At 44.6% G+C, this 21,276-nt stretch overlaps 1 protein-coding gene across 1 annotated transcript in view; it reads right to left on the minus strand.

Moving 5' to 3' along the window:
• Positions 1-21,276, minus strand: part of NOTCH4 (notch receptor 4) — a 58,170-nt gene that overhangs the window by 15,379 nt on the left and 21,515 nt on the right. Inside the window, exons 9-20 of the mRNA XM_081316253.1 lie at positions 20,702-20,903; positions 15,911-16,056; positions 15,655-15,807; positions 15,363-15,511; positions 12,257-12,361; positions 11,126-11,213; positions 10,278-10,511; positions 8,667-8,779; positions 5,207-5,625; positions 3,520-3,846; positions 1,761-1,924; positions 1,002-1,227 (exon numbers count right to left, since the gene is read on the minus strand). Of these exons, the coding sequence (XP_081172379.1) occupies positions 1,002-1,227; positions 1,761-1,924; positions 3,520-3,846; positions 5,207-5,625; positions 8,667-8,779; positions 10,278-10,511; positions 11,126-11,213; positions 12,257-12,361; positions 15,363-15,511; positions 15,655-15,807; positions 15,911-16,056; positions 20,702-20,903 (2,326 nt within the window). The remainder of the gene's footprint in view (positions 1-1,001; positions 1,228-1,760; positions 1,925-3,519; positions 3,847-5,206; positions 5,626-8,666; positions 8,780-10,277; positions 10,512-11,125; positions 11,214-12,256; positions 12,362-15,362; positions 15,512-15,654; positions 15,808-15,910; positions 16,057-20,701; positions 20,904-21,276) is intronic.

The raw sequence follows: 21,276 nt of genomic DNA on the forward strand, positions 1-21,276 counted from the left end.
TGATCACTCATTCAGCAACCAGTCAAACTTCTGACGATGTTGAAGGAGGTGGACCTACACCCTCCTTTCAGCTATTACAGCATCCCCACGGCAATGTGATTGTGATTCAGGCTCTCGGTGCCCAACTCGCAATTACAACACTGCAGTGAGATGCGGTCACATGGTTAAAATTTTCCGCTGGCTTCCAACAAGCCAAGACAATGGGGAGGCCGACAGGAAATCGGAAGTCTCAGTCACAATATGTCCTCGCTTAACAACCTTAACGACAGCGCTACTCGACGCAGTCATGAGACGTCATGGTTCACAACTGTGTAACTTAGCAACGTCTATGGAGATTCTCAGTCATTCAGGTCATAGTTATCCCAAAGATGCTTTTTCAGAAGGCAACTGTACTTTCCTGTTTTTCTTTGAAGACATTTCGCTTCTCATCCAAGAAGCTTTTTCAGCTCTGACTGCATGGGGGGGGGAAATGGAAGGATTTATACTCCTTGCAGACAGCTGGCCATTTGCATTCTTTTAGAGAGTTGTTGATGCCACCTGGAGGTTTATCTGTGTTGTCTGGGTCACCTGAGTAGTGCAAATGGATATGGAGCCTTCGTGGAGGGATCCGACATTCTCTATCTCTAATCTACAACACAGTCCTTTCAACAGTTCCAAGAAGGCTGCACACCCATTTGCCCTACCCAGGTGACCCTGAGGACACAGTTAAACCTCACAAGTGGCTTCAGGGGCTCGCTAAAAGAATGCAAATGACCAGCTGTCTGCAAGAGATATAAATCCTTCCATTCCCCGCCATCCAGTCAGAGCTGAAGAAGCTTCTTGGATGAGAAGCAAAATGTCTTCAAACAGAAAAATAACAACAAGAAAGTCCAGTTGCCTGGTGAAAAAGCATCTTTGGCATACGTTAGCAATGGCAAATCTGGTCCCAATTGCTGTCGTAACCTAAGGACTGCCTCTGCTCCAGTCAAAGCAAAGCCTCCGCTCCACTTCTCAATACTCACTTCAGTCTGATTGCATCTTCACCCACCGGATCCCTCCGACAGCGATGGCGCTTCTTGCCTTGGCGTGGTGCAAATCCTGGCGGGAGCCAAAGAGATCCATGCTCCCGATGCTGAGGTCGACGGATCCTCCACACCCCGATAAAGATAGCCAGAGCCAGCACAAGCGCCCCAACACCCACACAATAAATGAGGGGCCCAGAAAAATGGGAGATGGAGGCTTCGGGTTCTGGTTGAGGAAAAAGGAAGACTGTCAAACGTACACCTCATTCTCTTCCTTGCTGCCTCCATTTTTGAACCCATCTACACTGCAGTCTTTAGACCAGTTTCATATCAGTTCAAAGCTTCTCCTTCTCAAGCCAAGAATTTGGGTTTGATGGACATGCCGAGAATTCCCTGTCAAATATCCTTGTTGACTTTCCACATATAATGAAACACCTGTGCAGATAGTCCTCAGATAACAATCTTAACATAACGTCCCTGTTGTGACTCTGGGCCAGTCCCTCTCTCTCAGCCCAATCCACCTCACAGGGTTGTTGTTGTGGGGAAAATAGGAGGAGGAAGGTGTGTTGGATATGTGCGCAGCCTTGAGTTAATTGTGTTATTATCTATCTATCTATCTATCTATCTATCTATCTATCTATCTATCTATCTATCTCTCTCACTGGTTCCCAACCTTTTCTATACCCCACGCCCCTAGAACACTTCTGATATATTCTTGCACGCTATCGCTCAGAAATTCCTATTAATGTTCCTACATACCATTTTCGACAGCTTCAAGCCAGGCTGCGACCACTTGGTGCGGGACTAGGGATGACAAAATCCCTTTGGCCATCAAGGAGCCCAAAAGGTTCAGGGCAGATGTGGCAGACGTGGGGCACTGCCCTTGGCACGAACTCCCCTCCACAACCAGAAAGACGGTATACCTGGAATCAAAGGAGAAACAAAGGTGGCCGATAGGTAGAGTGACCACATTTTCCTGGAATTACTTCCATCCATCTATCACCCAAATGCCTGTCCTTCCGACTGCTGGAGCAGCCAGAGCGATGGGGTTTTCCACCCCTATTCCGAGAAGTTTTCTGTAGGCTGATAGGCAACGCTTGTCTCCCCACAGAGATGAAGTTTCGTCATATTTTGCAGAACTTGGAGAACCTTATAAAGATTTATCTGTGTATAAAGAGCGTTGCTCTTTATAAAGGATTGAGAATGATGAGATCCTGAAAGGAAGGTTGACGTGAACTTTATCGTAATCGCATCTAGCTAGGACCTAAGGACACGGTTTGATCGAACACCCATGCGAGTATTTCATGATCTTCTGCATTATAACAAGGCTGAAACTATATGAACTTGTTTCTGATCTGCTTCAAATATAGTTCAGTGTTTCCCAACCTCAGGAACTTTAGGATGTGTGGCTTTCTTTTGTATGATGTATGTATGTATGTATGTTTGTATGTATGATGTCCATCATATGGACAAGAAGCGATAGATGGAAACCAGTCAAGGAGAGAAGCAACCTGGAATTAAGGAGAAACTTCCTAACAGTGAGGACAATTAACCAGTGGAACAGTTTTGCCTTCAGAGGTTGTGGGTGCTCCATCACTGGAGGCTTTTAGGAACAGACTAGACATTCACCTGTCTGAACCGGTATAGGGTCTCCTGCTTGAGCAGGGGGTTGGACTAGAAGACCTCCAGGGTCCCTTCCTGCTCTATTTTCACTGGCTGATATTTAATTTTTCAACTACAGGTAGATCTCACTTACCAACTTCCTCATTTAATGACTGTTCAGTTGCAATGGTGGAAACCCCCCCCCCAAAAAAAATAATAATTTTGCAATTAGTTCTCACACTTACAGCCTTTCTTTGGTCTGTAAAGCCAAGGAAAGGTGAAGTCATTTTAATAATAATAATAATAATAATAATAATAATAATAATAATAATAATAATAACAACAACAACAACAACAACAACAATAATAATAACAACAACAACAACAACAACAACAACAACAACAATAATAATAATAATAATAATAATAATAATAATAATAATAATAATAATAATAATAATAATAAAGTTGGAAGGGATCTTGGTGGTCATCTAGTCCAACCCCCTGCTCAGGCAGGAAACCCTATACCATTTTGGACAAATGGCTGTCCAGTCTCTTCTTAAAAACTTCCAGTGTTGGAGCATTCGCCGCTTCTGGAGGCAGATTGTTCCACTGGTTAGTTGTTCTAACTGTCAGGAAATTTCTCCTTAGTTCTAGGTTGCTTCTCTCCTTGACTAGTTTCCACCCGTTGCTTCTTGTCCTGCCTTCAGGTGCTTTGGAAAATAGCTTGACTCCCTGTAAGCACAGGGAGTTTTGGTTTCACTTAGCAGCCGCTTCACCTAATGAGTGAGTTGCAGGTCTTCATTGTGGTCACTAAATGAGGACTACCTGTAAAAAAAATTCTTTAAGTGGCAGGCATCCTGAGGAAGTTTAGGATAAAGATATTGAATAAGAGAAATAAGAGAATTCATCCTACCCGATGGTCTCTGCTAACTCTTTTGTCCGAATCCCTGTCCAGTTGCTCTGGCTCCCCAGCTCTTCCTTCCCTGTGTAAGGGTAAATCCGCTCCCGCTGCTGACGGTCCCGTTGAATTCGTAGCTCTGCCCGCGTAGCGACGACCAGGGAACGCAGGAGCTCCGGCACGCTCTCCCGGGAAAGCAGGACCACCAGCGCCAACGCGGACTCTGCCGGTGGAACAGAAGAGGCGCAGTCCCCACCATCCCAACCACAGGATGCCGAGTGGCAGCCTCTGTCGCAGTGTCCGTCCGAGAAGCGGTCCCAACAATATCGCGCGTAGGAAGGGCTGAGGAGAAGGGGTCCTTAATGGGGCGCGCACTGGGCAAAGGCAGACATACATCTTTTCTGTTCCCTCCTCTACAACCCGGGAAGTAGGCAGTGGGGGCTGCAGGACAGGAGCTGGAGTGGTGGTGGTGGTCTGGGACCCCCTCCGTAGAAGGAGCAGGAAGAACCCCCAACACAGTTAGCCCTTGACTCACAACCACAGTGGAGCCCCACATTCCCATTGTTAAGCAAGACCCCTAAATGATTGTACCCCGCTTTGCTATCTGTTTAGCCACCGTTGTTAAGCAAATCCTTGCAGTCGTTAACTGAGTCATGTGGCCATCAAGTGAATCTGGCTTCTCCCCTTCACTTTGCTTGTTGGAAGCCAGCTGGGAAGGTTGCAAATGGCGATCATATGGCCCCAGGACAGTGCAATTGTCATAAACGTAGGCCAGTCGCCAGGTGCCCGGATTTTTGATCATGTGACCATGGGGATGCTACGATAGTTGTAATGGTGAAAACAGTCATAAGTCACTTTTTTCAGTGTGGATGTAACTTTGAATGGTCACTAAACGAATGGTTGTAAGCCCAGAACTAGCTGTGCCTCAGAAGGACCAGCTTTATAACTGTCAAAGGAAAAGAAGGGGGACTCATATCAAAGGAGAGGAAGAAAACCATTTTAACATCAGAGACAAGACTAGGTAGGTGGGTGGTTGAAGGCAGGAAAGATGGGCCAGCAAGGTCTACAAGGGATGACCCTATCCTTTCCCCCTGCTTTTGGGGAGTGGGAGTGGGCCAGGCTACGTGATTTAGGGGTTTTACTTAACCAGCTGATTTTTGCAGCAATGACCATCCGGGGGCTCCTGGGATTGCAAGAAAGAAGTTTGGGGACATAGTCCTAAAGTCTGAAGGCTGCCCCCTTGTGTTATAAAATGGGTTAACAGCAACAGGGTCACAAACAGCAAAATTGATTCTCAGCAGTTAAAGATTGTCAGCTAGAAAACTGACAGTCTGGGTTCGAGACCCAGTAACCGCGCGATGGGGGTGAGCTCCCGTTCCTTGCCTCAGCTCCTGCCCACCTAGCAGTTGGAAAGCATGAAAATGCAAGTAGATTAATAGGTACCACTTTGGTGGGAAGGCCACAGCATTCCGTGCGCCTCCGGCATACAGCCATGTCGGCCACATGACCACGGAAGAAATTTTTGGACAACGCAGAAACGGAGATGAACAACCTGCCCTAGAGCCAGACATGACTGGACAGGGAAAGCTTTAACTTTACCTTTACACAGCACCAGTGCGTACAATGCTTTGTTTCCTGCTATGCATCAGCTACCCACCTACCCCCACCCCCCAATTCATGGTACCATCTGGGGATAACTCACTTGCACTCCTTCTGTAGGACGCAGTCAAATCCATCGTACAGGCACTCCTCATTGTCACAAGAGGGCTGGCAGTGCCCATCTCGGAAAACCCGCTGGCACAGGTCTCGCTTCAGGCAGTTCTTCCAAGGATCCAGCAACCCCAGGGCACAGTCTCCCCCATCCCAGCTGGTCTCCGGAGAGCTGCAGATCCGGTCACAGTGGGCATCTCCTGCCAAGGATGGGCACCTGGAGAGCATGGTGGCATTGGCGGCAGGGCAGGGGGCTGAGGAACATGGAGGCAGGTGGCAGTCTAGCCCAGAGAAGCCTTCCTTGCAGAGACATCGAGGTCCAGATGGGCGAGCAATGCAAGTTCCTCCATTGTGACAGTAGGAGGATCCACAAGGTGGTGCGGGCAGATCACAAGTCAATCCATCATATCCCTGGGGTAGAGGAGATCCTTTCTCAGTCTTGTTTGATTATTTTCATTCAAGTCACTGGCAACAGGGTGGCACCTCAGAATTTTTCCCATTTAGCTCTTGGTGGGGGGATGCAGAAGCAACCTTATGCTAGATCAGATCCTTGGGCCGTTCAACCAAAGAACATCCCATCTTCTTACCAAACATTTACTCAGCATTCCCTAAGCTTAGACCTCTGTCTGGGTGATGAAATCTCAAAATGAAATTTGACATAGAGAAAAGCAAGGTCTTACACTTAGGCAAGAAAAACCCAAAGTACAGGTACAGACTAGGTGAAACCTGGCTCAATAGTAGCAAGTAGCTGAAAGAGGGATCTTGGAGCCTTAGTGGACAACTATGAGCCAGCAGTGTGCTGCAGCAACCAAAAAAGCCAATGCAATCCTAGGTTGCATTAGCAGAGGAATAGAATCAAGATCACGCAAAGTCTTAGTATCACTTTATAAAGCCCTAAAGACCACCCTTAAAATATTGCATCCAGTTTGGATCACCCCCAATACAAAAAAAGATGTTGAGATTTTGAAAGAGTTCAGAGAGGAGCAACAAAGGATGATTAGGGGGCTGGAAGCTAATACACACGTAGAACGATTGCAGGAACTGGGTATACCTAGTCTAGTGAAAAGAAGGGCCAGGGGTGACATGATAGTAGTCTTCCAATACCTGAAGGGCTGCCACAAGGAAGAAGGGGCCAACTTATTTAACCAAATCACCAGAAGGCCAAACAAAAAACAATGGATGGAAACTAATCAAGGAAAGAAGCAATTTGGAACTAAGGAGAAAATTCCTAACGGTGAGAACAATCAACCAGTGGAACAAATTGCCTTTGGGAGTTGTGAGTGTCCCATCAATGGAGGCTTGTAAGAAGAGACTGGACAGCCATCTGTCAGAAATAATATAGGTCTCCTGCGTGAACACAGAGTTCGACTAGATCAGGGCTTTTCAACTTTTTTACCCATATGGCAACATCCAAGTACCACCAGTCACCTAGCTCCAGCCATCTCTCGCTTAGGCTTCTGCGGTGCTGCCACCAGTTCAGCTCATTCCCCTCCCCTGCTACCACTTTTCTAGGATGGTCACGTACCACCTGCCAGGTGCCAATGTACCACAGGTGGTATCCATACCACTGGTTGAAAACCCCTGGACTGTTGTGATTCAGGGTCAGCCTGTGGGTTCGGCAGTTGGGTCGGACGATTCAGAGGAGGAGGAGGGGGTGTTGGAGAGCCTGCAGAGAACAGCCCTGAGGCTTCGCAGAGCCCTCAGCCAGGCCCCTCCCATCTGGTTACGACGCAGACCCAGCTGTGTGAGCCTGACAGCGTGGATGAAGATGACCCACAGCTGGCCCTGTTCAAGGACGCCCGACGCAGGAGGCAGTCAATCAGGAGTAAAGAGAGGAAGGCAATGGGGCACCTCGGAAGGAGGCAGAGAGAAGCCATGCCTTGAACTGTTTAAAAGGGGAATGTGTGGGAGGGCTGGTTTGCTGAAGGCAACCGTTTGAATAGCTCCTGTTTCATGGTTCGTGTTTTTGTTTTGCTCTGTTTGCTCTGTTTTGTGTCAATAAATTTGGCAGGCTTAGTTCCAGCCTCTTGCCTTTTTGTAAAGGGGTTGTCCCTGCCTTTTCTGCAGGGCCGGTAGTAGGCTGGTACAGAACATAGACTAGATGACCGCTATGATCCCTTCCAACTCTGTTACTACTATTGTTACTGTTATTGATGAGCAGCTGCCATCATTCCCAGTCAGCACAGATGTGAGACTGTGTGACTAGGAGAGTAGGGAACTGGAGTCCAAAATATTTAGTAGGCATCTGGTGAAGCTTCTTCTGAGAAAGTAGCCCTTCCCAGTTCTGTGTGTCCAATGGCCTCCAACCTTGTCTTTTCAAGAATTTTTTTTGTTTCACCTCCCTCCTTCCATGGTTTCGCTCGTTAATCTCCATCTGGTCCTCAGTGTTAATTAACAAAAGTCAACCACCCAGGAAAAGTTTCATTAGCAAGCAGAATTAGCCATGATTTATATCCGTCTGGGTAAGGATGAAACCTGGACTGTTTTGTTTGAGCAAAAAGATGCTAGAAAATACTCTAAGAGCTATTGACACGGTCCACACAACGTGCTTAACTTTAAACCCAGATTATCCAAACAGCATAGCTATGTTCATGTCCACATTATGCCGAAACAAATATTGTAAATCTGTTTGGCATTCTTGCATGATGTCTTATGAGATTTCGGAATTTTAAGAGATTTCATTGATTTATTTCTCAGTGATTGACTGGGCCTCTGGCAAGCTTGATGACTGAAAAGTTACTAACTTTTGTATTCAACTTTAACCTACCCCACCATCTAACTTGACATAATAAGAGAGTTGGAAAAGTGTCAAGCATGAGACCCTAACCCATTTCAGGCAAATGGCTTTCCAAACTCTTCCTGGAAACCTCCAGTGATGGAGCACCCACAACGTCTGGAGGCCAATCATCCCAATGATTAATTGTTCTCACTATCAGGAAATTTCTCCACAGTTCTAGCTTTCCTTCGTAGGTTTCCATCCATTGTGTCTTGTCCTGCCTTCAGATGCTTTGGAGAATAGCTTGATTGCCTCTTCTTTGTGGCAGCATCTCAAATATTGGAAGACTTTTGCTCTTCAATCCTACTTTTGGGGGGGGCTCAACCCCTTTCATACCTTGGTGGAGCTCAACCCCTTTCAGCCTTGGTGGAGCAGTGGGCTGATGCCGCCTTAAAGTAACACCAGCTGCCTGCAATTAGTGCAGGTTCGCATCCCACCAGGCTCAAGGTTGACTCAGCCTTCCATCCTTCCGAGGTAGGTAAAATGAGGACCCAGATTGTTGGGGGCAATTAAGCTGACTTTGTAATAATGCCGCTTGGGGTGTGTGTGAAAGCCCTAACAAGCAGGCATATACATAGAATGAAGGCTACTGCTAAGCTTGTAAGCCGCCCTGAGTGTTCGGAGAAGGGCGGGATATAAATGGAATAAAAATAAAAAATAAAATAAATAAAAATACCTGTGGACAATGGCAGATGAATTCAAGAGAGTTCTCGGGCAGCAGGCTACAGCGTCCACCATTAAGGCAAGGATTTGATTGGCAGCTGTCAATCAAAGAGTCACACAGACGTCCTGGAGGGAAGAAGAAACACAGTCCCAAGGGGGACAGAGTTCATTTTCATTTTCACTTCAGTTGGGGTTTTTTTTCTTTGCAATCTGCCAGCAATGTCCCTTTTTTTTGTGTGTGAAACCTGCGGCAATTGGATCTTAGCAGTTTCTGCCACAAGGTGAGTTTCTGATGATTGGTAGGCAGCTCTCAACATAAGACCAGAATGGATCCCAAATTTTGGTTGCTAAGCAACATAGTTATTAGGTGAGTTTTTGCCTCATTTTAGGACATTTCGTGCCACAATTGCGAGGTGAAATCACTGCAGTTGTTGAATTAGTAACACGGTTATTAAGTGAATCCGGCTTCCCCATGGACTTTGCTGGTCATAAGCTAGCAAAAGGTGATCACGTGACCCCAGGACATGTCAACCGTCATAAATATGAGCCAGTTGCCAAGAGTCCAAATTTTGATCACGTGACTTTGATGCTGCTTCAGCAGTTGTAAGTGTGAAAAATGGACTCATAGGTTACTCTTTTCAGTGTTGTTGTAACTTTTAAGGATCACTAAACGAATGATTACAAGTCAAGGATTACCTGTACTAACTTTCTGCTTTGACAATATACAACAAACACAGCTGAAATTTGACACACAGTCATTGTGGGAATCAATATTATTTTTGGTGAAAAAGTACAGGTAAACCTTGACTTACAATCATGATGGAGCCTGCCTATCACGGACACACAAGTTGTGACAGTCGTAAAGCAGGTCACCCACGTGACTGACCTGATTTTATCACTTTTTTTGTGGCAGTTGTCAAACAAAGACCACAGTCATGAAGCAAACACCACATTCTTCAAGGGAGAACCGGAGTAATCAAGTGCTCATCATTGTTCGGTAGGGGCCAGTTTTGCCAAAAGACTGGAGCCGTGTTGGCACAGTGGTTAGAATGCAGTATTGCAGGCTGACTCTGCCAACTGCCAGCAGTTCGATTCTGACCGGCTCAAGGTGGAATCGGCCTTCCATCCTTCCAAGGTCGATAAAATGAGGACCCAGATTGTTTTGGGGGTGGGGTGGCAATATGTTGACTCTGTACACCGCTTAGAGAGGGCTATTAAAAAACTTTGAAGCAGTATATAAATTAAGTGCTAAGTGCTAAATGCCACTTTTGGCAAAACTATTGTAAAATGCAGTCATGTGACCGCAGGGCACTGCAAATGGTCATAAATGTGAGCCAGCTACTGAGCTCTCTCACTTCTGTTTCTCACCTCTCTCTCTTTTAAGAGCTGTGGTGGTGCAGTGGTTAGAATGCCATATTGCAGGCTAATTCTGCTGACTGCCAGCAGTTCGATTCTGACCGGCTCAAAGCTGACTCAGCCTTTCATCCTTCCAAGATCGATAAAGTGAGGATTCAGATTCTTGAGGGACAATAATTTGACTCTGTAAACTGCTTAGAGAGGGCTGTAAAGCACTGTGAAGTAGTATATAGGTCTAAGTGCTGTTGCTATAGTACTATTACCTTACCTGAATATCCAGGGTTGCAGAGACACTGGAAACCATGTTCATCAGATTGGCAGCTCTGGGACCCGGGCCAGTGGCAAGGCTGGGAGAAACAGGCATCCACCACCCCCTGACACCTCTCTCCCACATATCCAGGGGGGCAGATGCACAAAAACCCCTCAGGCTGAGCCACGCAGGTCCCACCATAGTAGCAGGGGGGGCTGGCTAGAGAGCAGGGATCCAGGTGACAATTGGGTCCTGGAAGGACAAAAAGAACGGTCAGACTGCTCTGTCCTTCGCCCACACACTCAACCTCACTAGCTTTCATTTTGCTTTAGGCAAAAGGTCCTTACAGTTGAAATGATGAGAGGCTGGGTTGGGAGAAGCAGTGTGGGTCCAAATTTGCAGCACAGTTGTGTGATCCAGCACGAAGAATTATTCTGATCCAGTGTCTCTCAACCTCAGCCACTTTAAGCCGTGTGGACTTCAACTCCCAGAATTCCCCAGCTGGGGAATTCTGGGAGTTGAAGTCCACACGGCTTAAAGCGGCTGAGGCTGAGAGACACTGCTCTGATCACTCCAATAAATCACTGTGGATGGATACAAAATACTTGTAGCCATAACAGTTTGACTATTGGCGATATATCCCCCTCTGGGTTGACTCTTTCGTATTTTGGGGGGCACACCCCATTTTCCTTGGGCTGACATGGCAGCTCCTTCCCAGCACCATATGCCATTTAGGGCCATAGAATTTATTATTTCAGTGTGGGATGTTCCACCTGGGACTTGCCCCCCCACTCCAAGCTTTCTGCCACTTTGATTGTTCCTGGCTGTGTGTGTGTTGCTCAGGTCTACACAGTTCTCCCCCTCACCTTGTGTTCCTGGTGGACATAAGCATTGAAAACCGTCTATCGTCTTGGTACAGCTTCCTCCATTTAGGCACTTTTGTGTTGGCGGGCACTGGAAGAAGAAGAGTTGTCAGCAGATTCGTCACTACTGTATTACAAATGAAAAGGTCACCAAGAGGTGATCTTCTCACTTCGTTTTTTTTTTTGGGGGGGGAATTTAGAGTTTACTGTAGCACAGCAATGGTCATCTCTGCTCCAAAGAATGCCTCAGTTGGCTGCTGATTTCACTACAAGCAGTTAGATCAGAATATGTGTAGTCCCTGACTTATGTCTGATCGCTTAGTGACTGAATTGTGATGGATTCCCTGGAGCTTTTTACGACGCAGTTTCTGAGTTCTGGTGGCCACCCCTGCATGGTGATCGCATTTTGGGCACTTGGCAACCAGCCCACTTTTACAGCCATTTGCACTTTCCTGTGGTCACATGATCGTGATTTACAGGGGTTTTTTGGCTAGAAATCAGGGTTCACCTCCGATTTCTGGCAAAAAGCGCCCACTGGGGAAAATGGATTTGATTTATAACAGCAATGTTCACTTAACGACTGCTGCAAAAAAAGGTCATAAGATCAGGCATGTTCACCAGGTGACCCATTTAACAACTGCCATAACTTACAAGCACAAGTCCAGGCTTATCTATAGTCGTAAGTCGAGGACTATCTATAAGCAAGCTGTGCCTTTTGCTATACAGGTACTCCTCGACTTACAACAGTTCATTTAGTGATGGTTCAAAGTTACAACCATACTGGAATAATGACTTGTGACCATTTTTCACACTTATCACCACTGCAGCATCCCCATGGTCACGTGATCAAAATTGGCAACTGACTCATATTTATGACCATTGCAGTGTCCCGGGGTCATGTGATTCCCCTTTTGCTAACTTAACAACTGCAGTGATTCACTTAACAAGTGAGGCAAGAAAGGTCGTAAAATGGGGCAAAATTCACTTAACAAATGTTTCACTTAGCAACAGAAATTTTAGGCTCAATTGCGGTTGCAAGTCGAGGACTACCTGTAGTAGTAATAAAACCTGAGAACCCCCGACCTGGGACTGCACTATTTAAGCAAACAAGTCCAATTCACTTGCATCACTTACAGAAATCTTGTCAGCTTCTCCAAGAACACGTCCAGCCATGGGGATCCCTTTTCCCTTGGTGTTCGGTTCCTGTGTGGAACTGATCTTAGGATTCAGATGTTTTACCTAAAATTTAAGCCAAACTGAGCAAGACGAACGACTGGCAAAGCAATCAAGTCAGAAACGAGGACTGAAAAATGAGGAAGTGGACGTGCTCCCGGGGTGGAACAGAGCAGGTAACACCGCCAGCCTGTGCATTTTTAAACAGCAGCTGGCTTTGCAGGTCAACATCAAAGGTCCTTGAATGGATTTCCATGCAATGGCATTTTCTCTGCTCATTCCTGAAGGGGCAGCTACTGTTAAAAGGGATTTTTTCCCTCCCAACCTCTGATCGATTACATTCCCTCCTTGAGAGTTTAGATTAGATTGGATAACCTTTACTGTCTTTTTTTTTTTACTGTGGGCACACCGGCACACATTAAAAATGAAATTTAGTCGCTCGCTCTCAGAGTGTTTCAAGGATGTGTCACAGTGATGGCGAAGCTATGGCACGTGTGTCAGAAGTGACACACTACCTTTTTGGGTGGACGTGCCGACGATCACCAAACAGCCAACGACGTTTCTCAAAAGCACCTACTTATGCGATTTTTGGAGGCTGTGGGGGCTGTGGGAGAATGGGGTGCACTCCAGAGCCTCTGAAAATTATGTGAGAACGGGGCACGGCTTTGCACAATTTTTGGAGGCTGCAGAGGCCACGTGAAAATGGGGTGTGGTCCAGCACAGCCTTCAGACCCTCCAGAATTTGTGCGAGAGGACCGTGTTCTATATGCAACTTCCAGAGCCCTGAAAATGGATTTGTTTTAGCTATATGTCATTCTTGTAATTGTTTGATATTTCTTTATGTAGTACATAACACCACAAGATTGGCTGTATTTTTTAAAAAAAATAAATGAATTTGTAAATAATAATAATAATAATAATAATAATAATAATTATTATTATTATTATTATTAATAATAATAATAATAATAATAATAATAATAATAATAATAATAATAATAATAACAATAATAATAATTGGAAGGGATCTTGGAGGTCATCTAGTCCAACCCCCTACTCAGGCAGGAAACCCTATACCATTTCAGACAAATGGCTGTCCAGTTTCTTCTTAAATACTTCCAGTGTTGGAGCATTCACCACTTCTGGAGGCAGGTTGTTCCACTGGTTAATTGTTCTAACTGTCAGGAAGTTTCTCCTTAGTTCTAGGTTGCTTCTCTCCTTGACTAGTTTCCATCCGTTGCTTCTTGTCCTGCTTTCAGGTGCTTTGGAGAATAGCTTGACTCCCTCTTCTTTGTGGCAGCCCCTGAGATATTGGAACACTGCTATCATGTCACCCCTCACCCTTCTCTTCGTTAAACTACACATACCCAATTCCAGCAACCGTTCCCTATATGTTTTAGCCTCCAGTCCCCCAATCATCTTTGTTGCTCTTCTCTGTACTCTTTCTAGAGTCTCAACATCTTTTTTACATCGTGGTGACCAAAACTGGATGCACTATTCCAGGTGTGGCCTTACCAAAGCATTGTAAAGTGGTATTAGTACTTCACTTGATCTTGATTCTATCCCTCTGTTAATGCAGCCTAGCACTGTGTTGGCTTTTTTGGCAGCTGCAGCACACTGCTGGCTCATATTGAAGTGATTGTCTACTAAGACTCCGAGATCCCTCTCACAGTTACTGTTGTGACTCAGGGCCAGCCTGTGGGTCCGGCAGCCGGCTCAGATGTCTCGGATGACTCAGATGAGGGGGAGGAGGAGGGTGTGGAAGACGAACTGGCTGATGATGGCTTGGAGGCTTCGCAGAGCCCCCAGCCGGGGCCCTCTTCTCAGCTGCGTGAGCCCGATAGTGCGGAGGATGATGACCCACAGCTGGCCCTGTTCAAGGACGCCCGACGCAGGAGGCAGTCGAGCAGGAACAAACAGAGAAAGGCTGTGGGACTCCTCGGGAGGAGGCACAGGGAGGCCACGCCCTGAACTCTAAATAAAAGGAGTGTTTGGGGAAGGGCTGGTTGCTGAAAGCAACCCTTCCGTTTGAGGATTCAAGTTCCAGTGTTTTTGTTTCTTGTTCTGTTGTTTGAGTAATAAATCTTGGCAGATGCTTTTCAGCCTCAGACGCTCTCCAGTCTCTACTGTTTGAACAGGGGTTTGCCTTATTGCAAGGCCGGTAGCAGGCTGGTTCAGAACAGTTACTACTATTGAGCAAGGTACCACCTATACTATACCTGTGCATTTGATTTTTCCTGCCTAAATGTAGAACCTTACTTTTTTCACCATTGAATTTCATTTTGTTAGATAGCGCCCAGTGTTCGAGTCTGTCCAGATCCTCCTGTATCTTAAGCCTATCTTCTGGAGTATTGGCTATTCCTGCCAGCTTGGTGTCGTCTGAAAATTTGATGAGTTCCCCATCTATCCTCTCATCCAAATCATTGATTATCTTTGGTTTGTGTGTGTGTGTGTGGGGGGGGGGGAATGACAAATCAGCAGTATTCCAAGTCTGGCCTTACCAAGAGATTATCTACCACTTTACAATGCCTTGGTAAGGCCACGCTTGGCATGCTGCATCCAGTTTTGGTCACCTCAATGAAAAATAGATGTTGAGACTCTAGAAAGAGTGCAGAGAAGAGCAACAAAGATGATAAGGGGACTGGAGGCTAAAACATATAAGGAACGGTTGCTGGAATTGGGTATGTCTAGTTTAATGAAGAGAAGGATGAGGGGGGACATGATAGCAGTGTTCCAATATCTCAAGGGCTGCCACAAAGAAGAGGGAGCCAAGCTATTCTCCAAAGCACCTGAAGGCAGGGCAAGAAGCAACGGGTGGAAACTAACCAAAGAGAGAAGCAACCTAGAACTAAGGAGAAACTTCCTGACAGTGAGAACAATTAATCAGTGGAATGACTTGCTTCCAAAAGTTGTGAATGCTCCAACACTGGAAGTTTTTAAGAAGAGATTGGACAACCGTTTGTCTGAAATGGTATAGGGTTTCCTGCTTGAGTAGGGGGTTGGACTAGATGACCTCCAGGATCTCTCCCAGCTCTGCTATTCTGTTACCTTTGCATTCTAAACTCACCTGGCAACCACCTTCTGCAGTCCGGTCTGTGCAGTTGTCTCTGTTCTGATTGGCCCTCTGTTGGCATTGGGGGCCACCCCATCCTGGAGGGCAGAAACAGTGGGGTGCAGATTCCTTCACTCTGCATTGGCCTCCATTTTTGCAGGGATCTGTGGCAGATGGTGGAAAGAAAAAGATTGGACTCTCACTTTTGCATTTTTAACGTGTACTTTTGCAGGACAGGGAGGTGTGAGAGAATCAACCAAGAGGATCTTTTAGAGATTGTGCAGAGCTGGTGCTGCCGGATACTCACAGTCTGAGCAAAGGTCCAGGGTAACCTGACATTTGAGTCCTGAATAGCCTCTGGGGCAGAGGCAGTGAAAACTACCAGGGCTGTTAAGGCAAGTTCCAGAATTCAAACAGGGGCTCGAAGAGCATTCGTCCACCTCTACATCGCACACTGCCCCTGCGAGGGAGGGAAGAGTCAGTGATCCAGGCAGGAAGAGCGCAGTTGTGTCTGAGAGCTGCTGGGCTGCCCAAAGGAGGACCTGAGGTTCAGACCAAGTTACCTACGTAGCCGCTGGGACAGACGCACTGGAAGACTCCCTGGCGGCTCAAGCAAGTAGCCCTCTGGTGGCATGGGCTGGAATTGCAAGCATCCACCTCTGTGTCGCACTTCTGGCCGGTCCATCCAGGTGAACATATACAAAGTGGCCTGGGAGAGAAGCGGAAGGGAGTGGGGAGAAAGAGGGGATTGTTTTGCTTTGTTTTTATATTTTATTTTTATTTAATTTTATATTTTATTTCATATAATATTTAAATAATAATAATAATAATAATAATAATAATAATAATAATAATAATAATAATAAGAAGAAGAAGAAGAAGAAGAAGAAGAAGAAGAAGAAGAAGATGAAGAAGAAGAAGAAGAAGAAGAAGAAGAAGAAGAAGAAGAAGAAGAAGAAGAAGAAGAAGAAAGAAGAAGAAGAAGAAGAAGAAGAAGAAGAAGAAGAAGAAGAAGTAGTTGGAAGGGACCTTGGTGGTCAACCCCCTACTCAAGCAGGAAACCCTATACCATTTCAGGCAAATGGCTGTCCAGTCTCTTCTTAAATACTTCCAGTGTTGGAGCATTCACCACTTCTGGAGGCAGGTTGTTCCACTGGTTAATTGTTCTAACTGTCAGGAAGTTTCTCCTTAGTTCTAGGTTGCTTCTCTCCTTAACTAGTTTCCATCCATTGCTTCTTGTCCTGCCTTCAGGTGCTTTGGAGAATAGCTTGACTCCCTCTTCTTTGTGGCAGCCCCATAGATATTGGAACACTGCTATCATGTCACCCCTCACCCTTCTCTTCATTAAACTACACATACCCAATTCCAGCAACCGTTCCCTATATGTTTTAGCCTCCAGTCCCCCAATCATCTTTGTTGCTCTTCTCTGTACCCTTTCTAGAGTCTCAACATCTTTTTTACATCGTGGTGACCAAAACTGGATGCACTATTCCAGGTGTGGCCTTACCAAAGCATTGTAAAGTGGTATTAGTACTTCACTTGATCTTGATTCTATCCCTCTGTTAATGCAGCCTAGCACTGTGTTGGCTTTTTTGGCAGCTGCAGCACACTGCTGGCTCATATTGAAGTGATTGTCTACTAGGACTCCCAGATCCCTCTCACAGTTATTACTATTGAGCAAGGTATTATTTTATTATTATTATTCATTATTTTATACAATATTTATATAATATTTCATCACTTTATTATTTATTTTATTATTTATTTTTATATTTTATTTATTTTATTTTTATTATATTAAATTATATTTTTATTTTATACTTTATTTTATATTGTATTTTATATTGTATTATCATTTTATTTTATTATTTTATTTTATATTTTATTTCATTACTTTATTTTATATTGTATTTTATTTATCTTATTAATTTTTATATTTTATTTTATTTTATATTTTATTTTATTATTATTTTATTATTTTATTACATTGTTTTATTATTTTATTTTTATTTTATATTTTATATTTTATATTGTATTGTATTTTTTATTCAATTTTATTATTTTATTTTTTAATATTTTTTTTGTTTTTTTATTTATTTTTGTTTAACAGATTACACAGGTCCCAACTCATGTCCATGGTAAACCTGGGATGTCCCTGCTCTGTATTGCTCCAGAGGAATTTTGTACTATTCCTGCAGAACAATTACAGTCAAATCACGGCTTCAAAGGCCAGGCTGGGCCAAGGGCTTATATCAGACATGTCAAACACAAGGCCTGGGGGCCAGATCCGGCCCGCGAAGTGGTTTCATGCGGCCCACGAAGCCATCCTGGAAACAGTGAGGGACCGGCCCCCACTGCCTTGGCCCTAGCCCAGAGACTCTCCTCCTGCCAGAGACCCTCAGATCTGTCCCACTCCTGCCCAGGCCCCCATAGGCACCCTTGATGCGAACGATGTAGAGCTGGCCATACGCACTCTAGCCACGCCCACCCAGTAGGCCACACCCACCCAGGCCATACCCACCCGGCCCCCTGAGGGCAACTGTAATGCTGATGCGGCCCTCAATGAAATTGAGTTTGACACCCCTGGCTTATATCATCTGCAGGCCTTCGTTAAATGCCAGCGTACTCCTCATTGCAACTTCCCTGACTTACCTCATAACATGATGCAAATTATGCAAATTAGACATAAGTGTGTAATTATGCCATGATGCAAATGATGTTAATTGACACAAATGATTAAGTAGTGCTATTTGCATAAAGAGGCTGCCATGCTAATGAAGGAAATTGTGAACAATAAGTTACATTTATTTTGCGTGGCTTTTTAAAGGACTTGACTGGACCGCTTGGGATTCAGAGCGGCTCATTCAGTGACCTCCAAAGTTACAAAGGCACTGAAAAAAAAATTTGACTTATGACCATTTTTCACACTTACGACTGTTGCAAGCACCCCCATGGTCAACTGATCAGAATTCAGACACTTTGGCAACTGGTTCGTATTTATGACGGTCAGAGTGTCCCGGGGTCCTGTGATTCTCTTTTGCGACCTTCTGACAATCAAAGGCAATGAGGAAGCCAGATTCATTTTACAACTGTGTTGCTAACTTAACAACTGCAACGATTCGGTTAACAAATGTGGCAAGAAAGGTCGCAAAATGGGGCAAAACTCACTTAACAAATATCTCACTTAGCAACAGAAATCCTGGGTTCAATTATGGTCATAAGTTGAGGACTATCCATACTGATAAACAAATAGATGGAGCTTTGATCTCACTATCCCGGCTGCCAACTTGGCTTTTTGGACCATAATTTGCAGGCAACCAGGTAAAACTCTTTACCCTCCTTAACCTTTGTCGGTCATTACCGATGACTGACATGTGTGTGTACGTGTTTGTGTGTGTTTGTACATACATATGTATGTATGTATGTATACGTATATGTATATATGTAGGTCTTGGCATATTCAGGTCTTTTCCCATGTAAGATTGAGAGTGTCTTGGCGACGTTTCGACGAGGTCCCACTCATCATCTTCAGGCTGGTGACTTCAGCTTCGTGCTTGTGTGAGCAAAGCGTGATCGGAGCACAAGCACGAAGCCGAAGACACCAGCCTGAAGACCTACATACCTGTACCTGTGAAAATCTACGAAAACAAATATGCATATATATGTACAGCTACATACACAGGGCTTTTTTTCTCATAGAACGCTCAGAATGGAGTTCCGGCACCTTTTTTTGGATGGAACCTTGCAAGGCGGGTTGTATGACATGTGTGAGTTCCGGCACCTTTTTCTTTTACAAAAAAAGCACTGTACATACATATACATATATAATACATACATACAAATATACATACATACAAATGTACATATACACACACACATGTGTATATATGTAAGTGTGTGTGGATCTACCTACCGATATAGATATAGATATAGATATAGATATAGATATAGATATAGATATAGATATAGATATAGATATAGATATAGATATAGATATAGATATAGATATAGATATAGATATAGATATAGATATAGATATAGATATAGATATAGATATAGACAGGGCTTTTTTGTCATAGAACACCCAGAACGGAGTTCCGGCACCTTTTTTGGATGGAACCTTGTAGGGTAGGCAAGGTGGGTTGTATGACATGTGTGAGTTCTGGCACCTTTTTGTTTTACAAAAAAGCACTGGATATAGATATAGATATAGATATATATTTAATAAATTTAAAAACTGGAATCCCAGGTGTAGACATTTGAAATCAGTAAAAATAAAAATGATAAACTCCAGGATATAAGAAAAAATTCTTTATTGCTGAGCTTTCGTCAACAAGCTGTTGACATCATTAGAGCAAGGGCTGATGGTTGCTACACGAAGAAACACAAAGGAGAGCAAATCACTTACACACTCCACGAGGACATCTGCTCCCTTCCACAGCAGAATCAAGCCTGCAACGACCGCACGCGAGGGAACGAGACGACCTCCTTGACTCTACTTCAAACGAAGAACCTGTCAGCCAGTGCATGGCTGCACACAGCACGACGAGACTTACACGCCTAACAACTGATATGTGCCAAGCAGCTGCTAGGCGCGACTTTTAAAAATCAACCAGAGACCGGCCTATTCCAACAAAGCCGTAACCACTGTGATTATACACGAGCGAGCTTGTCACGAATAGAACACACCCACATTCCACAATTTGACCGTTATTGTTACCATAGAAGTGTATGTACTGACTGACTCCCTTATCATTCAGCCCTTGCTCTGATGATGTCAACAGCTTATTGACGAAAGCTCAGCAATAAAGAAGAAGTTTTTCTTATATCCCAGAGTTCATCGTTTTTATTTTTACTGATTTCAAATATATAGATATATATTCATGCTGTTGGATTCTTGTATAAATTAACTCTCTTAATTTGAAGAAGGTGATCTACAAATTTTGGTATGTTCTAGTTCTCACAAGGTTGGAAGGAAGGACGGAAGAACTGTACTGAGACTTGCAGTCCTTTTACTATAACCTTACAATAAAAGTGTCCATGGAGATTCTCGGTCACCGCAGTCATGGTTGTCCCAAAGGTGCTTTTTTCACGAGGCAACTGGACTTCCTTATTTTTGTGTTTCGCTTCTCATCCAAGAAGCTTCTTGTCTGAGCTGAAGAAGCTTCTTGGATGAGAAGCAAAACATCTTCAAAGAAAAACAAGAATGTCCAGTTGCCTCGTGAAAAAAGCACTTTGGGGATTATAATAAAAGTATATTTATTTTACTTTACTCAAAGTAGATTTATATTTACATGCACGACTTTGGTTTCGCGGTCTGGTCCACTTTGAAGAACTGACGGATCCATCCTTACCCGGATTCTGTCCTGCGGCAACTGCCTCCATTCAGGCACTGAAACTCCCAACAAGGGTCAGTGAGTTCCTCACAGAGGGATCCTGTGAATCCCGGAGCACAAACGCAGGTGAAGGAGCCGGGGACATTCACACAGGTGCCATGCTGGCAAGGGTCACCGTGACAGAAATCAGCATCTCTCTCGCACCGAAATCCTTCAAAACCTGGGGACAAAGTCTTGACACCATCAATCTTCTTCTGCCTTTTACCTCACTCTTGTCTATTCCAGAGCTTGTCCTGCACCAGCTCAGACTGCCCCAATTTTGATCACGTGGCCATGGGGATGCTGCCACAGTCATAAGTGTGAAAAACAGTCATAAATCACTTTTTCAATACGGTTGTAGGGTTGAATGGTCACTAAATGAACGGTTGTAAGTCAAGAACTGCCTGCTCTTTTCTTTGACTGCATAGTTCTCAATATATATACATTACTTTGGGGATCAGTACAATGGAGTTGGCTATAAGATGAGTGGCTATATAAAGGTAAAGGTAAAGGTTCCCCCGCACATGCGTGCTAGTCGTTTCCGACTCTAGGGG

This window comes from Vipera berus (assembly GCF_964194415.1).
Source record: "Vipera berus genome assembly, chromosome: 2".
Taxonomy (NCBI): domain Eukaryota; kingdom Metazoa; phylum Chordata; class Lepidosauria; order Squamata; family Viperidae; genus Vipera; species Vipera berus.